This window comes from Onychostruthus taczanowskii, unplaced genomic scaffold (assembly GCF_017590055.1).
Source record: "Onychostruthus taczanowskii isolate IOZ18803 unplaced genomic scaffold, ASM1759005v1 scaffold9, whole genome shotgun sequence".
NCBI classification, from domain to species: Eukaryota; Metazoa; Chordata; class Aves; order Passeriformes; family Passeridae; genus Onychostruthus; species Onychostruthus taczanowskii.
In genome coordinates, this window is record NW_024506993.1 from 16520190 (window position 1) to 16537872 (window position 17683).

Below are 17683 nucleotides of genomic sequence, written 5' to 3' on the forward strand. Positions count from 1 at the left end.
AGTTCAAATGATCTGTGTGAAAAATAGAAGGCCCTCCAAGGTAACAGAGATCCAATACCCAGAAAAACAAACTGGACAAACTCAGCTGAGAAGAGAGAAGCCAGTTTTGGATGTGTTGATGCAGACATTTATCACTGGATGCTGTTCCAGATCAGGCTTTGCTGAGTTTCTCTCTGCAACAGTGCAGCACATGGCTCAGAACAGATTGTCAGCAAAGGTCCCTCCTGGAGAAGATCCACTTGGTCCCAGTCAAGGGCAGTCAGGAAATCAAGACAGCAGTGGGGACCAAGAGATCTGTAGTTCCTTGTAATCTACAAGTGCTCTATTAAGTACCACTTATAGTGGTACAATAGTTCTCACCAACCCTTTAAAAATCTTCTTGAATTGGAAGCACCCCTGGCCTCTCTTCCCCCACTTAGTATGTTTTAGTTGGGTTAATTCTGACAGTTTGAATTCCTTTGCAAAGTACAATGCACTGACATTTTTTGCTGAAGGCTTTCACAGTGAAATTAAAAATGCTCTTGGAGAATTTGCAAGAACTGGTGTAAAGTAAATACTGATTTTTCATTCCTTTTCAGGAAAAGAATGTTTGCTTTTGTAATGCTCGTGCTTACTACTGTGTAAATGTCATTATTGCAAGAGCTCAGTATTTTCTCAGTGACAGACAGCAAAGGCTTTTCTTTAATTACCATTGTTTTGTGTTGTACAGGTGAGCACAAGATTCACTTTATTCCGGGAATGATTGGCCCCTTTCTGGGTGTTACACTTGTTCCACAACCAGAAGTCCGGAATATCATGATCCCAATCTTCCACGACATGATGGACTGGGAGCAGAGAAAGAATGGCAACTTCAAACAGGTGAGGGCACTTGCCAAGCTTTCCTTTCCTTCCTATCTGCAGTGTCCAGCTGGGAGCAAGGAGTTTGTATTTTTCAATTTGTTATTGACCATGAATATGGTATGTAAATATATATAAAATAGAAAATTGAAAACCTAATTCACAAGGCCCCCAAGGTTGTTTATCCCATGAACTGGGGAAGAGGAGGGATGTGCTCAGCACATCACAGATGGGGAAAAGAATTTTGCAAGTGCTGGGCTATCACTGCTCCCAGTGGTTTCACTCAGATTATTAGTCAGCCATTAAATGGGTCAGACTGAGAACCAAAAACAGGGATGTAAAGATTTAGCCAGTCTTTGTGAAAACAGTGCTCTCTGCTTCTCTGTCTTCAGTTTGCAGCTAGGAAGTGTTATTGTATAATTGAATCACTATAGCATGCCTTGAAACAGACTTTGTAGCTGTTTTTATTTTCAGAAATTGCAGCAGCTCTCTGGGAAGGGTTAAGTCCAACAAGAGCTCTGCAGTTTCTACCTGCTGTGAGCTCTGATTGCAAATCAGGGAGAGAAATCTTCATCATTGTTTCCCAGTTGTGGTCAGAGAATTGCTTAGATTTTCCACTGCGAACCAGATCCCTGAAGTGCAGAGCAGTGCTAATGAAGGATGGGTTTGGTCTGGATCCTCAGATGACAGTGTTTCATTGTCATTGTGCTGGGGCAATACTGGGAGCCAGGATCTGCAGAGAAGTGCTCTGAAGGAGTAAATCACCATTAAATTATCATAATTCCTGTGATTAGTTATTTGCACAGTCATTAAAATGCCAAATCTAATCTGTCATTCCAGGAGAATAGCAGACCTTTCCCATAACCTGATCTATTAAAGGCTGTGTGGAAAAGTATTACCAGGAGCTAGTTTTTCTTCCTGTTCAACTCCCATGATGGCTACAATTGTTATTATTTACTATTATTATTGCAATAGCATTTTGATCATAGTCCTCTTTCCACTGGTTTTAGCATACCAATAGAACAGTCTGTCTCTGGAATTTACAGTATGAAACATCTACAGTCACCTTCGAGTTTCTGGGCCTATTTATATTTTCTGTATAAAGATGAACTCTTCGTAATCTCCATTTAATTTTTATACTCACTAATGCATTTTAAACTACAGCTCCAAGAATATTTCGTAAATTACCTGTGGAGCAAATTTCCACACAGTTTTATGGAGCATATATTGTAACCTTCGAAGGTTAAAGATGAAATAATCATCTGTATTAGTGATTAAATAAATAGTTAAATACCCCAAGAGGTAATAAACCTCATTAACATTATCTGCTGGAACCAGGCAGGTATTTGCTTTCCAGTATAATGCTGGATAGCTGGACACAGGCATTACTGATTTCTGTAGTCACTGCAGATCATAAACAAAGGGAGAGTGGTTGTGGTTTTTTTTTAGTTCTGAGCTTCTCTTCCCCTTTTGAATATTCATTTGTTTGTCAGAAAATAAAAAAACCCTGAAAATTCATTTTCAAGCCCTTTTTAAATTTTCTTCAGTAGTTCATGTTTTTACAAGGTTATTTTTTCAGCAAGACTGGATAACAATACAGTGTGATTCAGGGATGAAATCAGGTCTCCCTTTAAAGATTCAGCACCAAGTCCATTTGTGTGCCACTGGCTGATTTGTTTTTCTATACCATCTTTACTTCCTTTCCAATTTGGCAGCTGAAAAACATAGAGAAGCTCAAACTGTGCTTGTCTTTAAATAAAAGTAAGCCATGTTTTTGCAAATAGTTTCAGCCTTTAGGAGCCTCTTTCTTCACTAGTAGTGAAACTGTCTTCTGCAAGATTTCTGACTCCATGAAGTTGTTTTTGTTTAATGTTACATACATCAATTTCTGTGCTTGAATCAATTTTATGAGAATATCTGATATCACACTTGATATTTAGGGTGGGAATTAATATGTAATCAAAATCTTTCTAAGAGAAACATAATATTACTGGCCCTTTATGTAAGTGAAAGAAAAAGCAAAAGTGTCACATAATCATAGGGAGGCTTAAAAAGTGGTGTTTAATGAACAAATAATCTTCTAATATACTGATGCCTGGGTGGCTGCAAATCAATTCCAGCAGCAGAACCAGCAGAGCAGAGCAGTGGTGCTGGATACTCTCTTGTAGTTCAGGATCCAGTTTACCTGATGGTTCACTGGAAGAGTCTCTGAGTGATGGATTTGGTCTCCTTCCTGCAGGTGGAGGCTGAGTTGATCGATAAGCTGGACAGCCTGGTGTCTGAAGGAAAAGGTGATGAGAACTACAGGGAACTCTTCAGCCTGCTGTAAGCTTTGCCACTTCATGCTCCTCGTGTTGGGCAGGGCCATTGGAAGAGTCAGGCACTGGTCTGAGCAGCCACAGATCTTCGGGGAGGGCAGGAAAGGGCTTCCTGGCAGGCTTCCATGGAATGGCTCAGTGAAGTAGTGCTGGAAGTAATACAGAGACCTAAATTCTTCTTCTTTGTCTTCTCTCTGTGACATCTAATAACAGGCTGCACAGGTTATCATCATCCTATCAAAAATTTATTTGCTGGAGGAGCCAGGGTGCTTCTCTTGCCATTGCAGTGAGTGAGATCCTGGTCTCAGGACTGTTTAGAGAGACTGTACCTACAGAGTCAAGTCTTGTTAGAGCAAAGGGGATTTTTCTCAGCATTTTCCTTCCTTTCCTCCTATTTTTGAAGGCCATGTTTTGGTTGGTTCAACAGTTGCCAGTTGCTTCCTCCAGAGTCCCTTGTGACACTTCATTTCACACCAACAATTCACACTCAGAAGAATACAGTCAAAGGTTTTATGTCTGACTTTACCTTTGATTACTGATCTGTCTCCAAATTCAATTTTGAGTGTTCCTAGTTTATTTCAGAAGGAATTATTTATAACTCTTGACAGTCCAGAGCAGTTAACACAAGTTTTTTAATACTCTAGCGAGCCAGAGAGATCATTAGCAGAATTTTAGCCATATATTCCAATTTTATGTGGCCCCCAATAGGACACTGGCTGTTTGAGGCATAAACCTTTGTTTTTCTGGAATCAATAATTCTATTTCTGAATTTGCAATTGCACATTCATTCATTTCAAGCCAGATGAGCCTGCCCATCCCATGTGCTTATTCTCAGGAAGTATGGAAATGTATTCAGTTTGGATTTGTGTATATTCAGCCTTGGGAAGTCTTGGAGCTTATGTGTACAGATAAAGTAGGTCTATTTCAGGGATAAAGGAAAGGAAATATCTATTTATTTTTATTCACATGGCAGGAGGAATAGTGTGCCTTTGCTCCACTTGAATACATTTGTTACCTGAAATGTTAAAAATTCAAGGGCTGTAGCTTTTTACTCATTTTTAGGTGATAGTGATTGGATGCATTACCAAGAAACACAGCCTGGAATTCCAGCAACTAGTTAGTTTATATCTCCCACCAAGCTGTCTGAGAACAATATGAGGAAACAGTTTGAGGAAAAAATTCCACAAATTAGTAAATGCTTTGTGAAAAAAACAGTTGACCTTGAATTTTACTGTCCCAACTATACTGCTGTAAAGGGAATTGGCTCCCTCAGCTGCAAATCATCCCAGTACTGAAAAGTGATACCCAACAGAATTTCTTTCCTAGAAGTGGCAAATTCTTTGACTGGAAATGCAGTTTCAGGGAAACTGGCACGTAAATTTGCTTTCTTTCTTCACTTTTTAAACACAGTGTTCATTGTTCTTGTTTCAGCCTTCTCTCTTCCTTCACAACTGTGTGACATGGGTGCTCACTGTACTGTCTATGCTAGGCAAGAGCAGGTTGCTGTTATTTCCAATTTAAATACAATGTTATTCAGGGTTGGTTGGTTGCTGCTTAGAGATGAAAATTTATGGAGGGATGAGCAAAGAAGAAATATTTGCAGTAGGTTTGGACTCCTTTTCAGTTTCTGACTGCTGCTAGCAGTATTTAAGCTGCAAGTAATAATATGGGAATCAAGTGTTGCCATGAGTGCTGCTCTTCTTCATAGCTGTTAAATGGCAGTGTGAGGATATTTTCCCTTCTCCTGTCAGTTCTGTAATTTCCTTGTCTTTACTTCATGCTGCCTGGAGTAGAACCCAACTCTTTGGGCCTTATCCCAGGTAAGATGCTAATTCTTCTGGAATTTGTTGTATGAGGGAGAAACCAAGTTGTCTGTATCAGCTGCATGCCCTGAACCTTTTCCCTGGAAGCCTCACCGGCTGGCTTTCCATCTCCAAACAGTTTGCTGGAGAAGATTGAGCAGGAAACTTGGCGGGAGACGGGGATCTCTTTTGTCACGTCCGTCACTCGGCTCATGGAGCGTCTGCTGGACTACAGGTACCTGCACCAGCAGGGACATGTTCTAAGCATAAGAAGTTTGTTGAGACATGGTACCAAATTCCTACAGGGAAGATTCTTATTTACTATCAAGCTGCATACATGCAGCATCACTGCTGGGTTCTGAGCAAACATCCCAGATCCTCGTCTCATTCTTGTGTGCTCCTTCCTGATAGTTTTGTACTGAGGTTTATTCAGGTTGCTAAAACATTAATTCAGGTTGCTAAAACATTAATTCTATCACTGAAATGATCTCACCTAATTCAGCAAAAGAGATGTTAAATGCAAGAGTGATCCCCAAAGCCTCATTGAACCAAGATGTGCTGAATACCTCATCTAGGCCTGCAGGGCTGGAGAACTTCCATCTGGGAACTCTGACACATCAGCTGGTGGCTCATGAGCAAGATTTCACTACAAATTAGGCAACCTTCATTTAGTTTTAAACTGAAGTTTGCAGGACTGTTGTGTCAATGCAGCTGAGCTTTGACTTAGTTAGAAGGAAATATTTTAACTTTAGATTTATATATACACACACACACTCAGAGGGGTTTTTTTTAATAATAGACAATTTGAACCTATATAGAACTGCCCCAGATATTTCTATCTTTAGCCTACTGACAGGAGTTCAAATGTTTTTTTCTTCTGCTGCTGCTCATTAGAGGTGAAACCCTCTGACTAGGCTGGGTGTTCTGCAGACCCAAATCCTTTTCTGTGCTTTTTAGTTTGTTCTTTTTGTTATCCCTACCACCTTGATCCAATCTCCTGGTTTTTTCCTGGCAACAACTGCTCTACAACTACTGTGCACAACCAGGTACTGGAGACACATTTAAAGGGAATGCAGGGGAGCTGCTTGGGGTTTTTTGGGGCACAGGCTGGGGGGGGTGCTGTGTGGTTTTGGTTTCTGGTTTTTGGTTTTTAATTATAAACAGCTGCCAGCAAGACAGCTTTGACACACAGCTACATGTTTCCATGCTTAACTGAGAAACACATACCAGTTTTTAATTGATTTTCAATCTGCAGCTGATTTGTCATTCCCAGAACAAGGAACTGGGATGTGGCATTGGAATTTGGAAATACACAGGCATTTCTTAGAGTCCAGCTGCCACTCAGTAGCTGTAGTAGTTCTCAAGATGGCTTGCTGTGTCACGACTTTAAAAATTAGTCTCTTGTACCATTTGAATAGAAATAATTTCTAAAATATTCTAGAAACCAAAGATAAATCTTGTGATTTAAGTTACCTATGCAAAAGTTAGAAATCTAGTCTAAATCCCTCAGGTTGTGTCCTTGTGTGCCACACCACACTGCAGAGCTGCATTTATGGAAGCCAACCCTTTGACTAGGACTAAGTGTTTACATCTGGATAAATAAGATTGTACTTTTATTCTAGATCTTGCATTCAGATTATTTTTGACCACTGATTATTTTTGTACCTGATTTTTGTTCAGATTCTTGTAAGAAACTAAGGAACAGTCATTTCAGGTGTTTGTTCACAGATGCAAACCTGTAAGGAGACACTCAGTTCTCACATCATCTAAGCCCTAATATGGAAATTTTTATTAGAGGAACTTTATAAAATTAAGTATATGATTATCTGTTGTTTGTCATCCAGGGAAAGTCTGGAAGATAAAATAGCTTCAGATTTAATTTAAAAGGACTGGTTTTGCAGATGTTTGTTTCAACATTGCTCTGCTTTCCTAGGGACTGTATGAAAGGGGATGAAACAGAAAACAAGAAGATTGGCTGCACTGTTAACCTAATGGTAAAGATGTTTCCTTTATCTCTTTGTGATACTGTGCAATCTCATTGAAACTGGGATGGGAAAGGCTGGAATAGGAATCTGTGTCAGGCAAGTGTAGCTTCAGAATCCGAGCACTGGGAGGACAGAAGAAAACGATGAGGATTGTGAGGATCCTCTGGAGGCCTCTGATCCGACTCGCTGCTTTAAGCAGGGCCAGATAGGTCAGGCTCCTCAGGGCTGTGTCCAGCTGAGTTCTGTGTATCCCTGTGACACAGGTTCTACAACTTCTCTCACCTTTTCTTTCAGCTTTTGACTACCCTCATTTTGAAAAAAAAATCATGCCACAATAAAATTAGTGGGTTAGATCAGTGTGAGTGTGAAAAGAATTATAACTTTTCTTTCCCACTAAGAATATGTTCTCTTTTCAATAACTTTTCACGTCCACAGATGCTGCCGAGTGCTTCAATGGAGAGTCTCAAGAGTAACAACTCTGTTTTTTCTTTCACAGAATTTCTACAAATCTGAAATTAACAAGGAGGAGATGTACATCCGCTACATCCACAAGCTTTGTGACATGCACCTGCAGGCTGAGAACTACACAGGTGAGAGAGACATTGCACAGAGTCTGCTCTAACTCCTCATGACATTTTTTAACTCTCCCAGTGTTATATAATATCTGGCTCATTCTTTTGGAAAGAATTTGCATGAATCAGTTATGGCAGTTGGGAAGGCAAGAAGCTGAGGCCCAGCTCCTTTCCTCAAGTTAAATACTGTCTGTTTATGCCTGCACAACCACGTGATTATTGCATTACACTTAAAATTTTACATTAAAGTGTTATTTGAAGAAGATGGATTAAAAAAAAAATCACAACAGTGGAATGAAACTGAAAGGAAGATTAGCAAAAGCACCATTATGTTATCACTTGTCATATTTCCTCGCCTTGCAGAGCTGAGGGAGCACTTGGGACGTGTATGGACTCTAATGCTGTGTTGTCCAAGCTCTGTTTACAGCTGCAGGCCCCAAATCTAGTTACAGATCTGAACTTGTGACTGTGCATTTAAATCAAGCAGCTGGTAAAAAGAAATTTGACAGATTTGTACCTAAAAATCATGTGCTGCTATTTGAAATAATTGAATAATTTAATAGTCCCCTAAGAGTTGCAACTTCTTCTTTTTTGCAAACTGTAAGTCAGAAATCACAGACTGTGTCAGAAGCAGGTCTGTGACCTTTAATATTGGCTGTGTTTATTTGCTGTCATTGATTCAGTGTTCCATAATTGCCTTTCCTACAGAGGCTGCATTCACTTTGCTTTTGTACTGTGAGTTGCTTCAGTGGGAGGACAGACCTCTGAGAGAGTTCCTGCATTACCCATCTCAGTCAGAGTGGCAACGTAAGGAAGGTCTGTGCCGTAAGATTATCCATTACTTCAACAAAGGGAAGGTATGCCAACTTCTTCTCTCTTCCAGCAGCTTCCTTCCCTTTTCCTGACTGACTTAGGGCTTGCAAGCCATCATCTCAGTTCAGTAATCTGGAAGTAAATTTGTATCAAAAGGGTTTCTAACATGACAAATTGGCTCTCTGGACAAAAAAAAAGAGATGAGAAATGTATTTCATTATATATGGCATTGGAATGGATGAGGGAGGCCAACAGGACAAACACCAGAACATTTTTAAACCTTTAAACCAAGCCTTGGATCAGCTGATGTGGCAGAGTGCTTGTTCCTCAGCTTTTGAGGGGTGGGATTGCATTTGGTAGCTGTCTGTTCAAACTGCTGTGCTATGACTCACTTGAGAACTTGTCTTCTGCTTAACCTACACATGGAAATGGCAGGCAAATGCTACAGGGGTCTCTTGATTGCAAAAGTCTTAAGTCCTTTCAGTGTCACTTATTTTACAGTGATTTTCAATTAAAGTGCAATTCCATCCACTGCACAAGAAGAAAATCAATCAATTTCAATTTCATATATTGAGTATGGGTTTTCTGCAATTAATAATATTTTTTTTCAATTACTGCAGAAGTAGATGTTTTAGTCCCTTGTGTCATGGTGTTTTGGGAACATTTCAGCAGTGAACCTTAAAAGTGACATCATCTGTTGGAGTATTTTCAAATTTTTCCCTTCTCTAGGAAAATTCCTACAGCTTATTTTCTTGGGAGATAACATCTGTATGTGTGCCTCAGGGTTGATTTTGCCCATGCTGGCAATGACAGTGGCATTAAATACAAATGTGAGTTGGTTCTTATGGGGCTGCCATTCCAGATAATTCATTCCTAGTCCTGGTAATAGGAGTTGCATATGGCAGAAACATTTTCTAAAGAACCTGCAAAAGGAAGTCAGATTCCTATGTGAAGGAAGAAATGGCCCGTTTATGAGGAAGTTATTTAGATATTTTTTGTGTGTGTCTGCCAGAGTTGCTCTTTTGTGATAACACTGCATATGGTTCTTTCATTTCAGAAATTTTCAGTGGTTTTCAGACTGCACTTAAAAACAAATAACTGGCTTGTGCAAATATTGTAGTACTGTACTGTCTGACTAGCAAAGAGGATAGAGGCACTATGGAAAGCAAGTGAGCCCTTATTTCTGACAACAACAGGGAATCCATATACACAGTGAAGTAGAGTAAAAATTGACTGATGTAATTAGGCTATAAAACTCCTAACAGATTATAGAGTGTTAACCTCTTGAGGTTTTCTCCCCACTGGATGTTTTAGGAGTTACTTGATTTGTGTTTTAATCCTGCTTTATTACAAATGGTAGCTGAATGATTAAATAATCCACTTAAGCAGTGTGTATGTCACTCAGACTATGGAAGTGAAAGATGCTGAGAAGCCAAATCCTCCTTTTCAGCACTCTTGTTGTGTGACAGGGAGCAGCTGAGGGAATGGAAGAAACCTGCTTCCCTCTACTTGTGTCTGACAGCTTCTTTCTTCACTATCCTGAGATGGTTCCTCCTCAGGTTCTTCAGAGCAGGATTTGTTATTGTCCTTCAGTTGCATTTCCATTTTTCATGCTGCTCCTGGCCTCTTCCACCAAATGAGGGTGTCAAGGCAGAGTGTAAAGGCTGTAAAAATTCTGCATTTGTTTATAGGGAAATTTTCTCTGGACAAGAATGGGAGGTAAACTGCCCACAAGGGTGTCTTGTGACATGCCAGTGGCACAGCCTGGGATGCTGCAGTGGGTGCAGAACTCCCACCCTCAGCAGCGTCAGCAGCAGCCCTGTGCTGGGAAGGAACATGGTGTTCCCAAGCCCTTTTAGCCTTCACTGGTCATGTGCCCCTTCCTGCTGATTTCTGCTACGCTGTGAATTGGTTTGTGGCTCAGCTGGCAGTGTGTGCAAGTACATAACTTAAATTGAAGATATTTTTAACCCTCAGTTACAATTTTGACCATTAAAACTCATAAATTCTCTAGTTGAAGACATCCCTGAATGGAACAGTTTGAACCCGACTGATCGTGGTTCTGCACAGCAACAGCTCAAAAGCTACACAGCCCTTTTCTGTCCAGTTCACTGCTGGGTTTAACTGACAATTCTGAGCAGCTCCCACCTTGGCACTGCAGGGTCTGTTCTCCCTAGTGCAGCCAAGTGCACACAGAGACCCAAAGCAGAGTTCCCAAAGCACTTAGCTTTTGATCATGTGCTCCATACCCAACACTTGAAATCATTTCTCTTGTGTACCCTCATGGGAATCATTTCCAAAAGAAATCTGCACACTGGGATGTGAGCAGATAAAGGCTGGCATTCAGAAGGGTTGGTTGTCTCTACCTGTGCCCTTTTGTGTGCAGTCAGCTGAGAGTTGCTGGTGCCATAGCAGCAAGCTGCAATAAATGCTCTGTGAATGTGGCTTTCAAGTAACACACAACATGCAAACACATCACAGGTCAGCAAAACAGAAAGCACTAATGAGGAAAATTACCAGTGGAGACATCAGGAAGTTATTTGAAGAGGGAAGTGACATTTGCATGTCACATGGAATTACATATTAATTATCTGTACTGTGAAGATGTTACTTGACAGCATCACAGATTTTAAAATTGAAGCTCCAGTGACCTGGATATCCATTTATTCCTTTTCCTTTCAAATATCTACAAACCATTTTCTCTTCAGGAAGTTACCTGTATATTGTTTTTTCTTCATTTCTCTATCTCATCTTGTATCTGCAGAGTACTCAGGTAGCACAGTGGAATTTCTTGGTGTGGAAACTGAAACAAAGAGAGAGCCTGAGTTAGGATGACAGGAATGGTATCAAGGTACATGAGAAGAGGTAGTATATAGAGAAATCAGATGTGGTTGCATGTTGTTAATTTAATTGACATCAGAAAAGGAGCATGAAAAGGTTACATTCCTCAGATCACCTGGAGGGAAAACAGCTGGTGAGATTTCTGCTTCTGTCCAGAAGGGAGATTAGAGAGTTAGGTAGGCTTTAGTCACAGCATCCCATCTGGAAGTAAGACTGCTCACACTCTCTGTGGGAAAAAAGCCATTTATTCCTGGCTAGAGGTTTTAGAAGTGAACATAGATCAGCTGAGGACTGAAAATCTATGTATAGTATCTCTGTAAAAAATGTGTTGCAACCATAAAAAAATGCAGTGGTGTTTGAGTTTGCAAATACAAACACCTAACTGACTATGGTTGATCTCAGTTCAGTGGATCAGTTTGTGTGTCATGGATTTTGACAACACACAGCAGAATTCCTGTTAATTTGAAATCACAAATACCTCACTGATGTTCAAAGTAGTCAAGAAACTGGTCTTTCAGTTCCTTTCCTCTTGTGTCTATTGCTTTGATCTAAACAAATCTCAAGCCTCCCATTCTCCCAAACTACAAATACTATCAGAATATCCAATTAATTCTTGTACAATATTTTATTTAGCAAGTTTTTATTGAAGCTTTTGTAATTAAATGAAGCTAAAGAGCTGTAGTAAGGAAGTGGTAGTAAGGAGAGAACAGACACTACAAATGTGGGCTTAAAGGGAAACACTGTAAACTGCCTCACAAATTAAATGAAACTGTAGAGATTCACTTTTTTTTGGTGAAGGTACATGTAACCAGAAAAACTGTTTCCATATTCAGTGCTAATATTTTACATAATTGCTGTTAATTACTCTTTCCAACAATTTACAATATTGCTATTAATATTCTTAAAATGTAAGGTGATAGTCTTAACTCACACATCAATTTTGTTTTCACTACAGCAGGGTCCCATGTAAAACAACTGGCAAATTAGCCCAGTAATGCATAATAAAACTTTATCCAGTAAAGGTTCAACTGAGACCTTGGTGTTCTAAATCTTTACCATAAGCATGGTAAGAAACAGCCCTAAACTCCCCTAAAAGGCTTCCAGTGTGTGCAGATAAAAGGTAATGGAAGAGGAGATTTCAGTGTAAAATGAGCACTCCAAAAAGCCACTTGAGATAACAGGAGAGTCTTTCTCTCAGTGTGGGTGTGCCCAAAGTGGGTCTCTGTCCCTCCTGACCTCTGGGATGATGAGTATGGTGTGCTAGGAGAGATCCATTGTGTGGGACTGGGAGCTGAAGAAATGAGTGTGGCTTTCTGAATTATGGGTATTGATTCACTGCAGTAATGCAGGTCAGTTCTGAGGATGTTATGTGTATTGGAGTGTTCCCACTGCCTGACAGTTTGTGCTTTCAGTGGGAAGGAGCAGCCTGGGAAGGGGAGCACTTTGCTGGGGAGCCAAGCCCTAACTGTGTACTCCAGGGAGTTCTAGTACAGGAAGCAAAGGAGCTGTTGGGGGTGGGTTGAAGGGGTGTCTAGCACAAAGAAAAATTGTTAGTTTTATTATCTTTCTCCAGATAAGTTCCCAGTCTCATAAATGAACAGTGAGAACAAGCAGTATGTGTGTGTAATTTCCACGGAACATATGCCTCTGTTCCCATCTTTTAGGAGGAATTGATCTGCTATTTAATGGAAATGGTTTCACCGCATTGCATTTTCACATCTAATCTCTGCCATTTCATACCAAATGAGTTCCCAGAACCGAGTTTCCATATTGCTCTCAGCTGAGCTGGCAGTAGCATTGTGTTTGCTGTGAGTGTGATTTGCTTTGGCCCCGCAGAGCTGGGAGTTCGGCATCCCGCTGTGCCGAGAACTGGCCATCCAGTACGAGAGCCTCTATGATTACCAGAGCCTCAGCTGGATCCGGGTAAGTGGCAGAGCTTTCTCTCCTTGCAGACTCTTCCCTCATTCCCCAGAGCATTCTGCTCTCCTGTCAGAGCATTCTGAATTTAAATATAATCACATTCCTTATAGAGCTCCATGCATTCACTGAGACTCCTTGCCATTGATTCATATTGATGACTTTGTAGGTCCACTGAAATAATTCCAGAGTCTGGTAGCAGTAAAATCCTGTGAGTATATGAAGACAGCATACACACACAGGAGCTGGGCTTGCTATTGAAATGGCATATTTACATCTATTTTTGCATAAAATATCCTAATTTTTAATACATATTTCATTTTAATTCCAAAAGAATCAAGGACAGCTTGTGCCTCAGTGAGATAAGATGAACGAGAGAGAGAATGAAGAAGACAAATGTTCATGGCGTTCTTACCAGTTTACAGGGATCTGATCCTCTGGTACAACCAAACACGTGATGAAATCAGGGCACATTACAGCATCATGCTTTAATCAGAAAAAGCTGAAGTTCCTGTTGTTATTTAAAAACTTTCTAAATGTGAAAATAGTTCATCTCCTCCTGTCCCCTGGGATAGCATACATGTATCCAAATTTGAGATTTATGCTGCATGGATATACACAGTGGTTTAGATTCTCTTTCTAAAAAGTCCAGTTTATTTTTATCTGAAGACACCTGTCTAACAAGGTCTGATAAACAGCACTTCTGAAGAACCTGTTTTCTCTGAAGTGGCCCCAAAGAGAGCACATGACCAGTTTGGCTGTGCACTCTCTGTGCCATTCACATCACCACCACCTTCCTGGATGCTTCCTGCAATGACTTTGGGACCTTCTCCTTCCTGGAAAGGGAGTTAATGTTTGTGGGAGCTGACCACAAACAGGATTCAATATTGCAAGTTAGAGTTCCTTGCAGTGGAAGCAATGGTGTCCAACTGGTTCTTCTCCTTGAAGAGTCACCTTTTGGTACAGTGAAATTCCTGTGAGCCTTTCAACTGAGGTTCAGTTTGCCAAAGGGTCTGGAAATCCCACTCTTCATCTTTGTTGGCACAATTCCACAAAACTGTTTATTGGAACTAGAAAAAAAGTCTTTTCCTCCTTCCAACCACTTTTTTCTTCCATGTTAAACCTTCTGGTGCACAGAGCTGTGGATTTAATTTTGTTTTATCCTTTTTTGTGCCACTCAACTCAATTAAGGCAAACCCAATTAGGTGTGATTTTCCAGGCAGTGGTATGGATTTTGATCTGTAGGAGAGAATGGGACACTGTGAGCCAGGCAACGTGGATCTTAATCTCAGCTTTGCCATTAATTCTCCAATGCAAAGAAAATTACATGCCAGACCTGTTTAATTTAAAATAAGATAAACCAGGAAAAATTAATATGTCATCTTCCAAAATGTAAAATGGGTATGGTGATATTCTAATCTGTTCCACTATGTAGACTGGTTTAATTAATAATTTTAATCTTTAACAGAATTTTGGTCTTTTCATAAAAAATCACGGGGGTAAAAGAGTAATGTGATTTTTTAATGAGTCTTGAGATGTTAATGTTTTAAGTGCAGCTTTAAGGGTCTGACAGCAGCTATCTCTTTCTTCCACAGAAAATGGAAGCTACCTATTATGACAATATCATGGAACAGCAGCGCTTAGAACCGGAGTTTTTCAGAGTTGGTTTTTATGGTCGAAAATTCCCATTTTTCCTGCGGGTAAGCCAGACTTATACAGGATGCGACAAAGTGGCCAGGCTCAGAGTAGCTGTTAAGGCTTTGTATTTTTGTTTTGGAGATATGATGTCTAGTATTCAGCATATTTTTTTATGCCTGCACAAATAAAAACAGTTTTCTGGCTGAACTGAAGGACACGGTCCACTGGGAATGTTCTTGGGAACAGAGATCACAAATTTGACTCATGCCACTGTGAATTTTTGATGATCTGCAGATGCAGCACAAACTGCCTCTATATTAAGCAAAATGCTGTATTGCAGCAATGTTGGGTCATTACAACTAATTTTCATCATCTCAAATTATCACACTTTAAAAAAAGTCTCACTTGACAGAATTCTAATCCCAGCCTGATGACTCTTATGCTCTGTTCAAGAGAAAATTTCCTCTCTTTGACAAAAGCCAAACAGCTTCTTTGGACACGTCCTCACTTGGAGCTCATTGTCTGCTGGTGTACCAACCCATTTAAGAAGTGAAATTTTCTTCTCTTCCGAATGAGGAATCAAACTTTAAATGGGTATTTGTTTATACAATGTCTTGTTGCTAGTTTAGAGCAAGGAAGGAATACAATCTGACAAGTGCTCCAAGAGCTGCCTGCGAATTGATGGCAGATGCCATCGAATGTGACAGGACAAGGTAACTGGAAGCTTTCAAGGACTGGAGGTGCGTGGTTTGTGTTCTCTTTGAAGGAATGGTTTAACAAGAGGTGGCACCAATTGAGGTACACAGGATCAAGTCATACAAAGCCAAGCCATTTTGAGAGCTGCCCTCTTATACTCCTCTCTGATTATGAAGTTGTTGGTTTTTTTAACAAGGATTTCAACACTGGGGTTTAATTATAGTCTTTCAATATAAACTCAGGCAGGGGTAATAAAGGCAAGTTGAAATTAGTCAAGGAGAAGAAATACCAGTGCATAAAGGGTGATGGTTTCATGTTATTTGAAGGTGAACAGTGCCAGAATTAAAGAATCACAGAATCATTTAGGCTGGAAAAGACCTCCAAGATCATCAATCCAACTTTTGACCAATCACCACCTTGTCAACCAGACCATGGCACCAAGTGCTATGTCCAGTTGTTTCTTAACACCTCCAGGGATGGTGACTTCATCACCCCTCTGGGCAGCCCCTTCCAATGCCTGACAACCCTTTCCACAAAGACATATTTCCTGATGTCCAGCCTGAATGTCCCCTGGTGCAGCTCGGGGCAGTTTCTTCTCCTCCTATTCCTTGTCCCCTGGTAGTAGAGCCTGACCCCCACCTGGCTACCACTTCCTATCAGGGAGTTGTAGAGGGTGAGAAGGATCCCCCTGAGCCTCCTTTTCTCCAGTCTGAGCCCCTCCTCCCTCAGCTGCTCCTCACACAATTTAGAATGCAGCAGCCAGCAGCAGTGTGTAGAAGACCCCTGCAAAGGAATCCAAAGAAAGGATGGGTGCTGCAGTGTGAATCCAGAGCTGCTCCATGAAGATCTCCAGAGAAAACTGACAATTCCTGTTTTTTATATCTAACAACAAATATTTCAGCAAGTGAGTGACAACACAGTCACCAGGGCACACAAGCATTCCTACATCTGAAGTACTGTCAGTGACTGGAGCTTATCTTTTTATCTTGTGTATCCTCACTTTTACCTGGGATCCTGCATGGCCAAGGTGTTTGACACTGCTTGAGCTTCCTGTGCTCAGCCCTGACTCTTTGCAAAGTGCTGTAACAATGTGGATCCTTGGCTGGAGAAATTACCAGCGAACACGAGCGTACATAATTATAATCCTTGTTAATTCTGCAATTATATTTGGTAGCAGTACTTCTGATAGCAGATTACTAATGTAGCAATCTCATTAAAAGTCATCCTCCTCCTTTCTCTCCCTAATGATCCATACAGCACACACATTGTGGAGCACAGACTAAGCCCATTAGCAGTCACATCAGCATGGATCACACTGTAAAGAGATTGGAAGCAGCTATTCTAGAGAAGAAAAAGATTTACATGGATTTAAAATCTTCAAATGGATACGGGAGTGATTTAAAGTGATCAAATAACTCCAAGTCCTTTTCTCATGTATTTTTCTATTGCTGTATAGCTTAAGACAGAAAAGAACCACTTCTTTCTATATCTTTGATTTTTGAAGACCCTTTGTCTAGAAAAGTCATTGTTCATGTTTCTATGTATTCTGCATCTATTTCTAGCCTTTCTACATAAGTAAATTTAAATTATAGCTGTCCATATCTTCCATCTACCAGAAGTTCAAGTAAGGCCTGACAAGCCATGTTTTGAGATCTTGTGCTGGCATCTGTCTGAAGTCTTATTAAATTTAGCTTTGAGGTGTTTTCAGGGCATTATTTTTAGAATCACAATAACTTTATTTATAGGCTTACAGTTTTCTAGATTGCTGCAATCAAAAGCTAAAACAGAGAAAGCAGTAAGTGTCATGAAGAGATTCACCTTCAAACATGGGCTCACTCCAAATGTACTAATAGCTGCAAAGTTTGAGCATTACAGACTGAACTGTCAAGATTCATCATGTGATTCTTCTCCCAGTGCATTGGTTGCTGTGACTGATGCATACAAAGTGACACATGTCACAGCCAGAGCAGGAGATCCTTTCCATAAAGTTGAAATGCAAAGCCAGAGATAACTGAATTCCTTGGCTGTGGTTTTGCTACTTTCCCTTCGATTTTGCTACCCAGATCAAGAATTGCTTGGCCACATCCCTTTTCCAGAGCAATTAAAAACACATTATTGAATATACTGCAGCCTCTAAATGCAAGAAATAAAAGGCTGTTCTTGTTTATTAAATTTTTAAATTGTTTTATGAAGGTGAAAACCCTCCCTGTTCTTCTAGTTATTATGTGTATGAGAGTTCAAACTACCAAAATTAGAGAATTTGC

At 40.3% G+C, this 17683-nt stretch overlaps 1 protein-coding gene across 1 annotated transcript in view; it reads left to right on the forward strand.

Moving 5' to 3' along the window:
- DOCK3 (dedicator of cytokinesis 3) overlaps positions 1–17683 on the forward strand; it is a 185528-nt gene that overhangs the window by 143869 nt on the left and 23976 nt on the right. Inside the window, exons 33-40 of the mRNA XM_041426040.1 lie at positions 710–858; positions 3077–3162; positions 5097–5192; positions 6891–6951; positions 7439–7532; positions 8223–8371; positions 13005–13091; positions 14681–14785. Coding sequence (XP_041281974.1) covers positions 710–858; positions 3077–3162; positions 5097–5192; positions 6891–6951; positions 7439–7532; positions 8223–8371; positions 13005–13091; positions 14681–14785 — 827 coding nt within the window. The remainder of the gene's footprint in view (positions 1–709; positions 859–3076; positions 3163–5096; positions 5193–6890; positions 6952–7438; positions 7533–8222; positions 8372–13004; positions 13092–14680; positions 14786–17683) is intronic.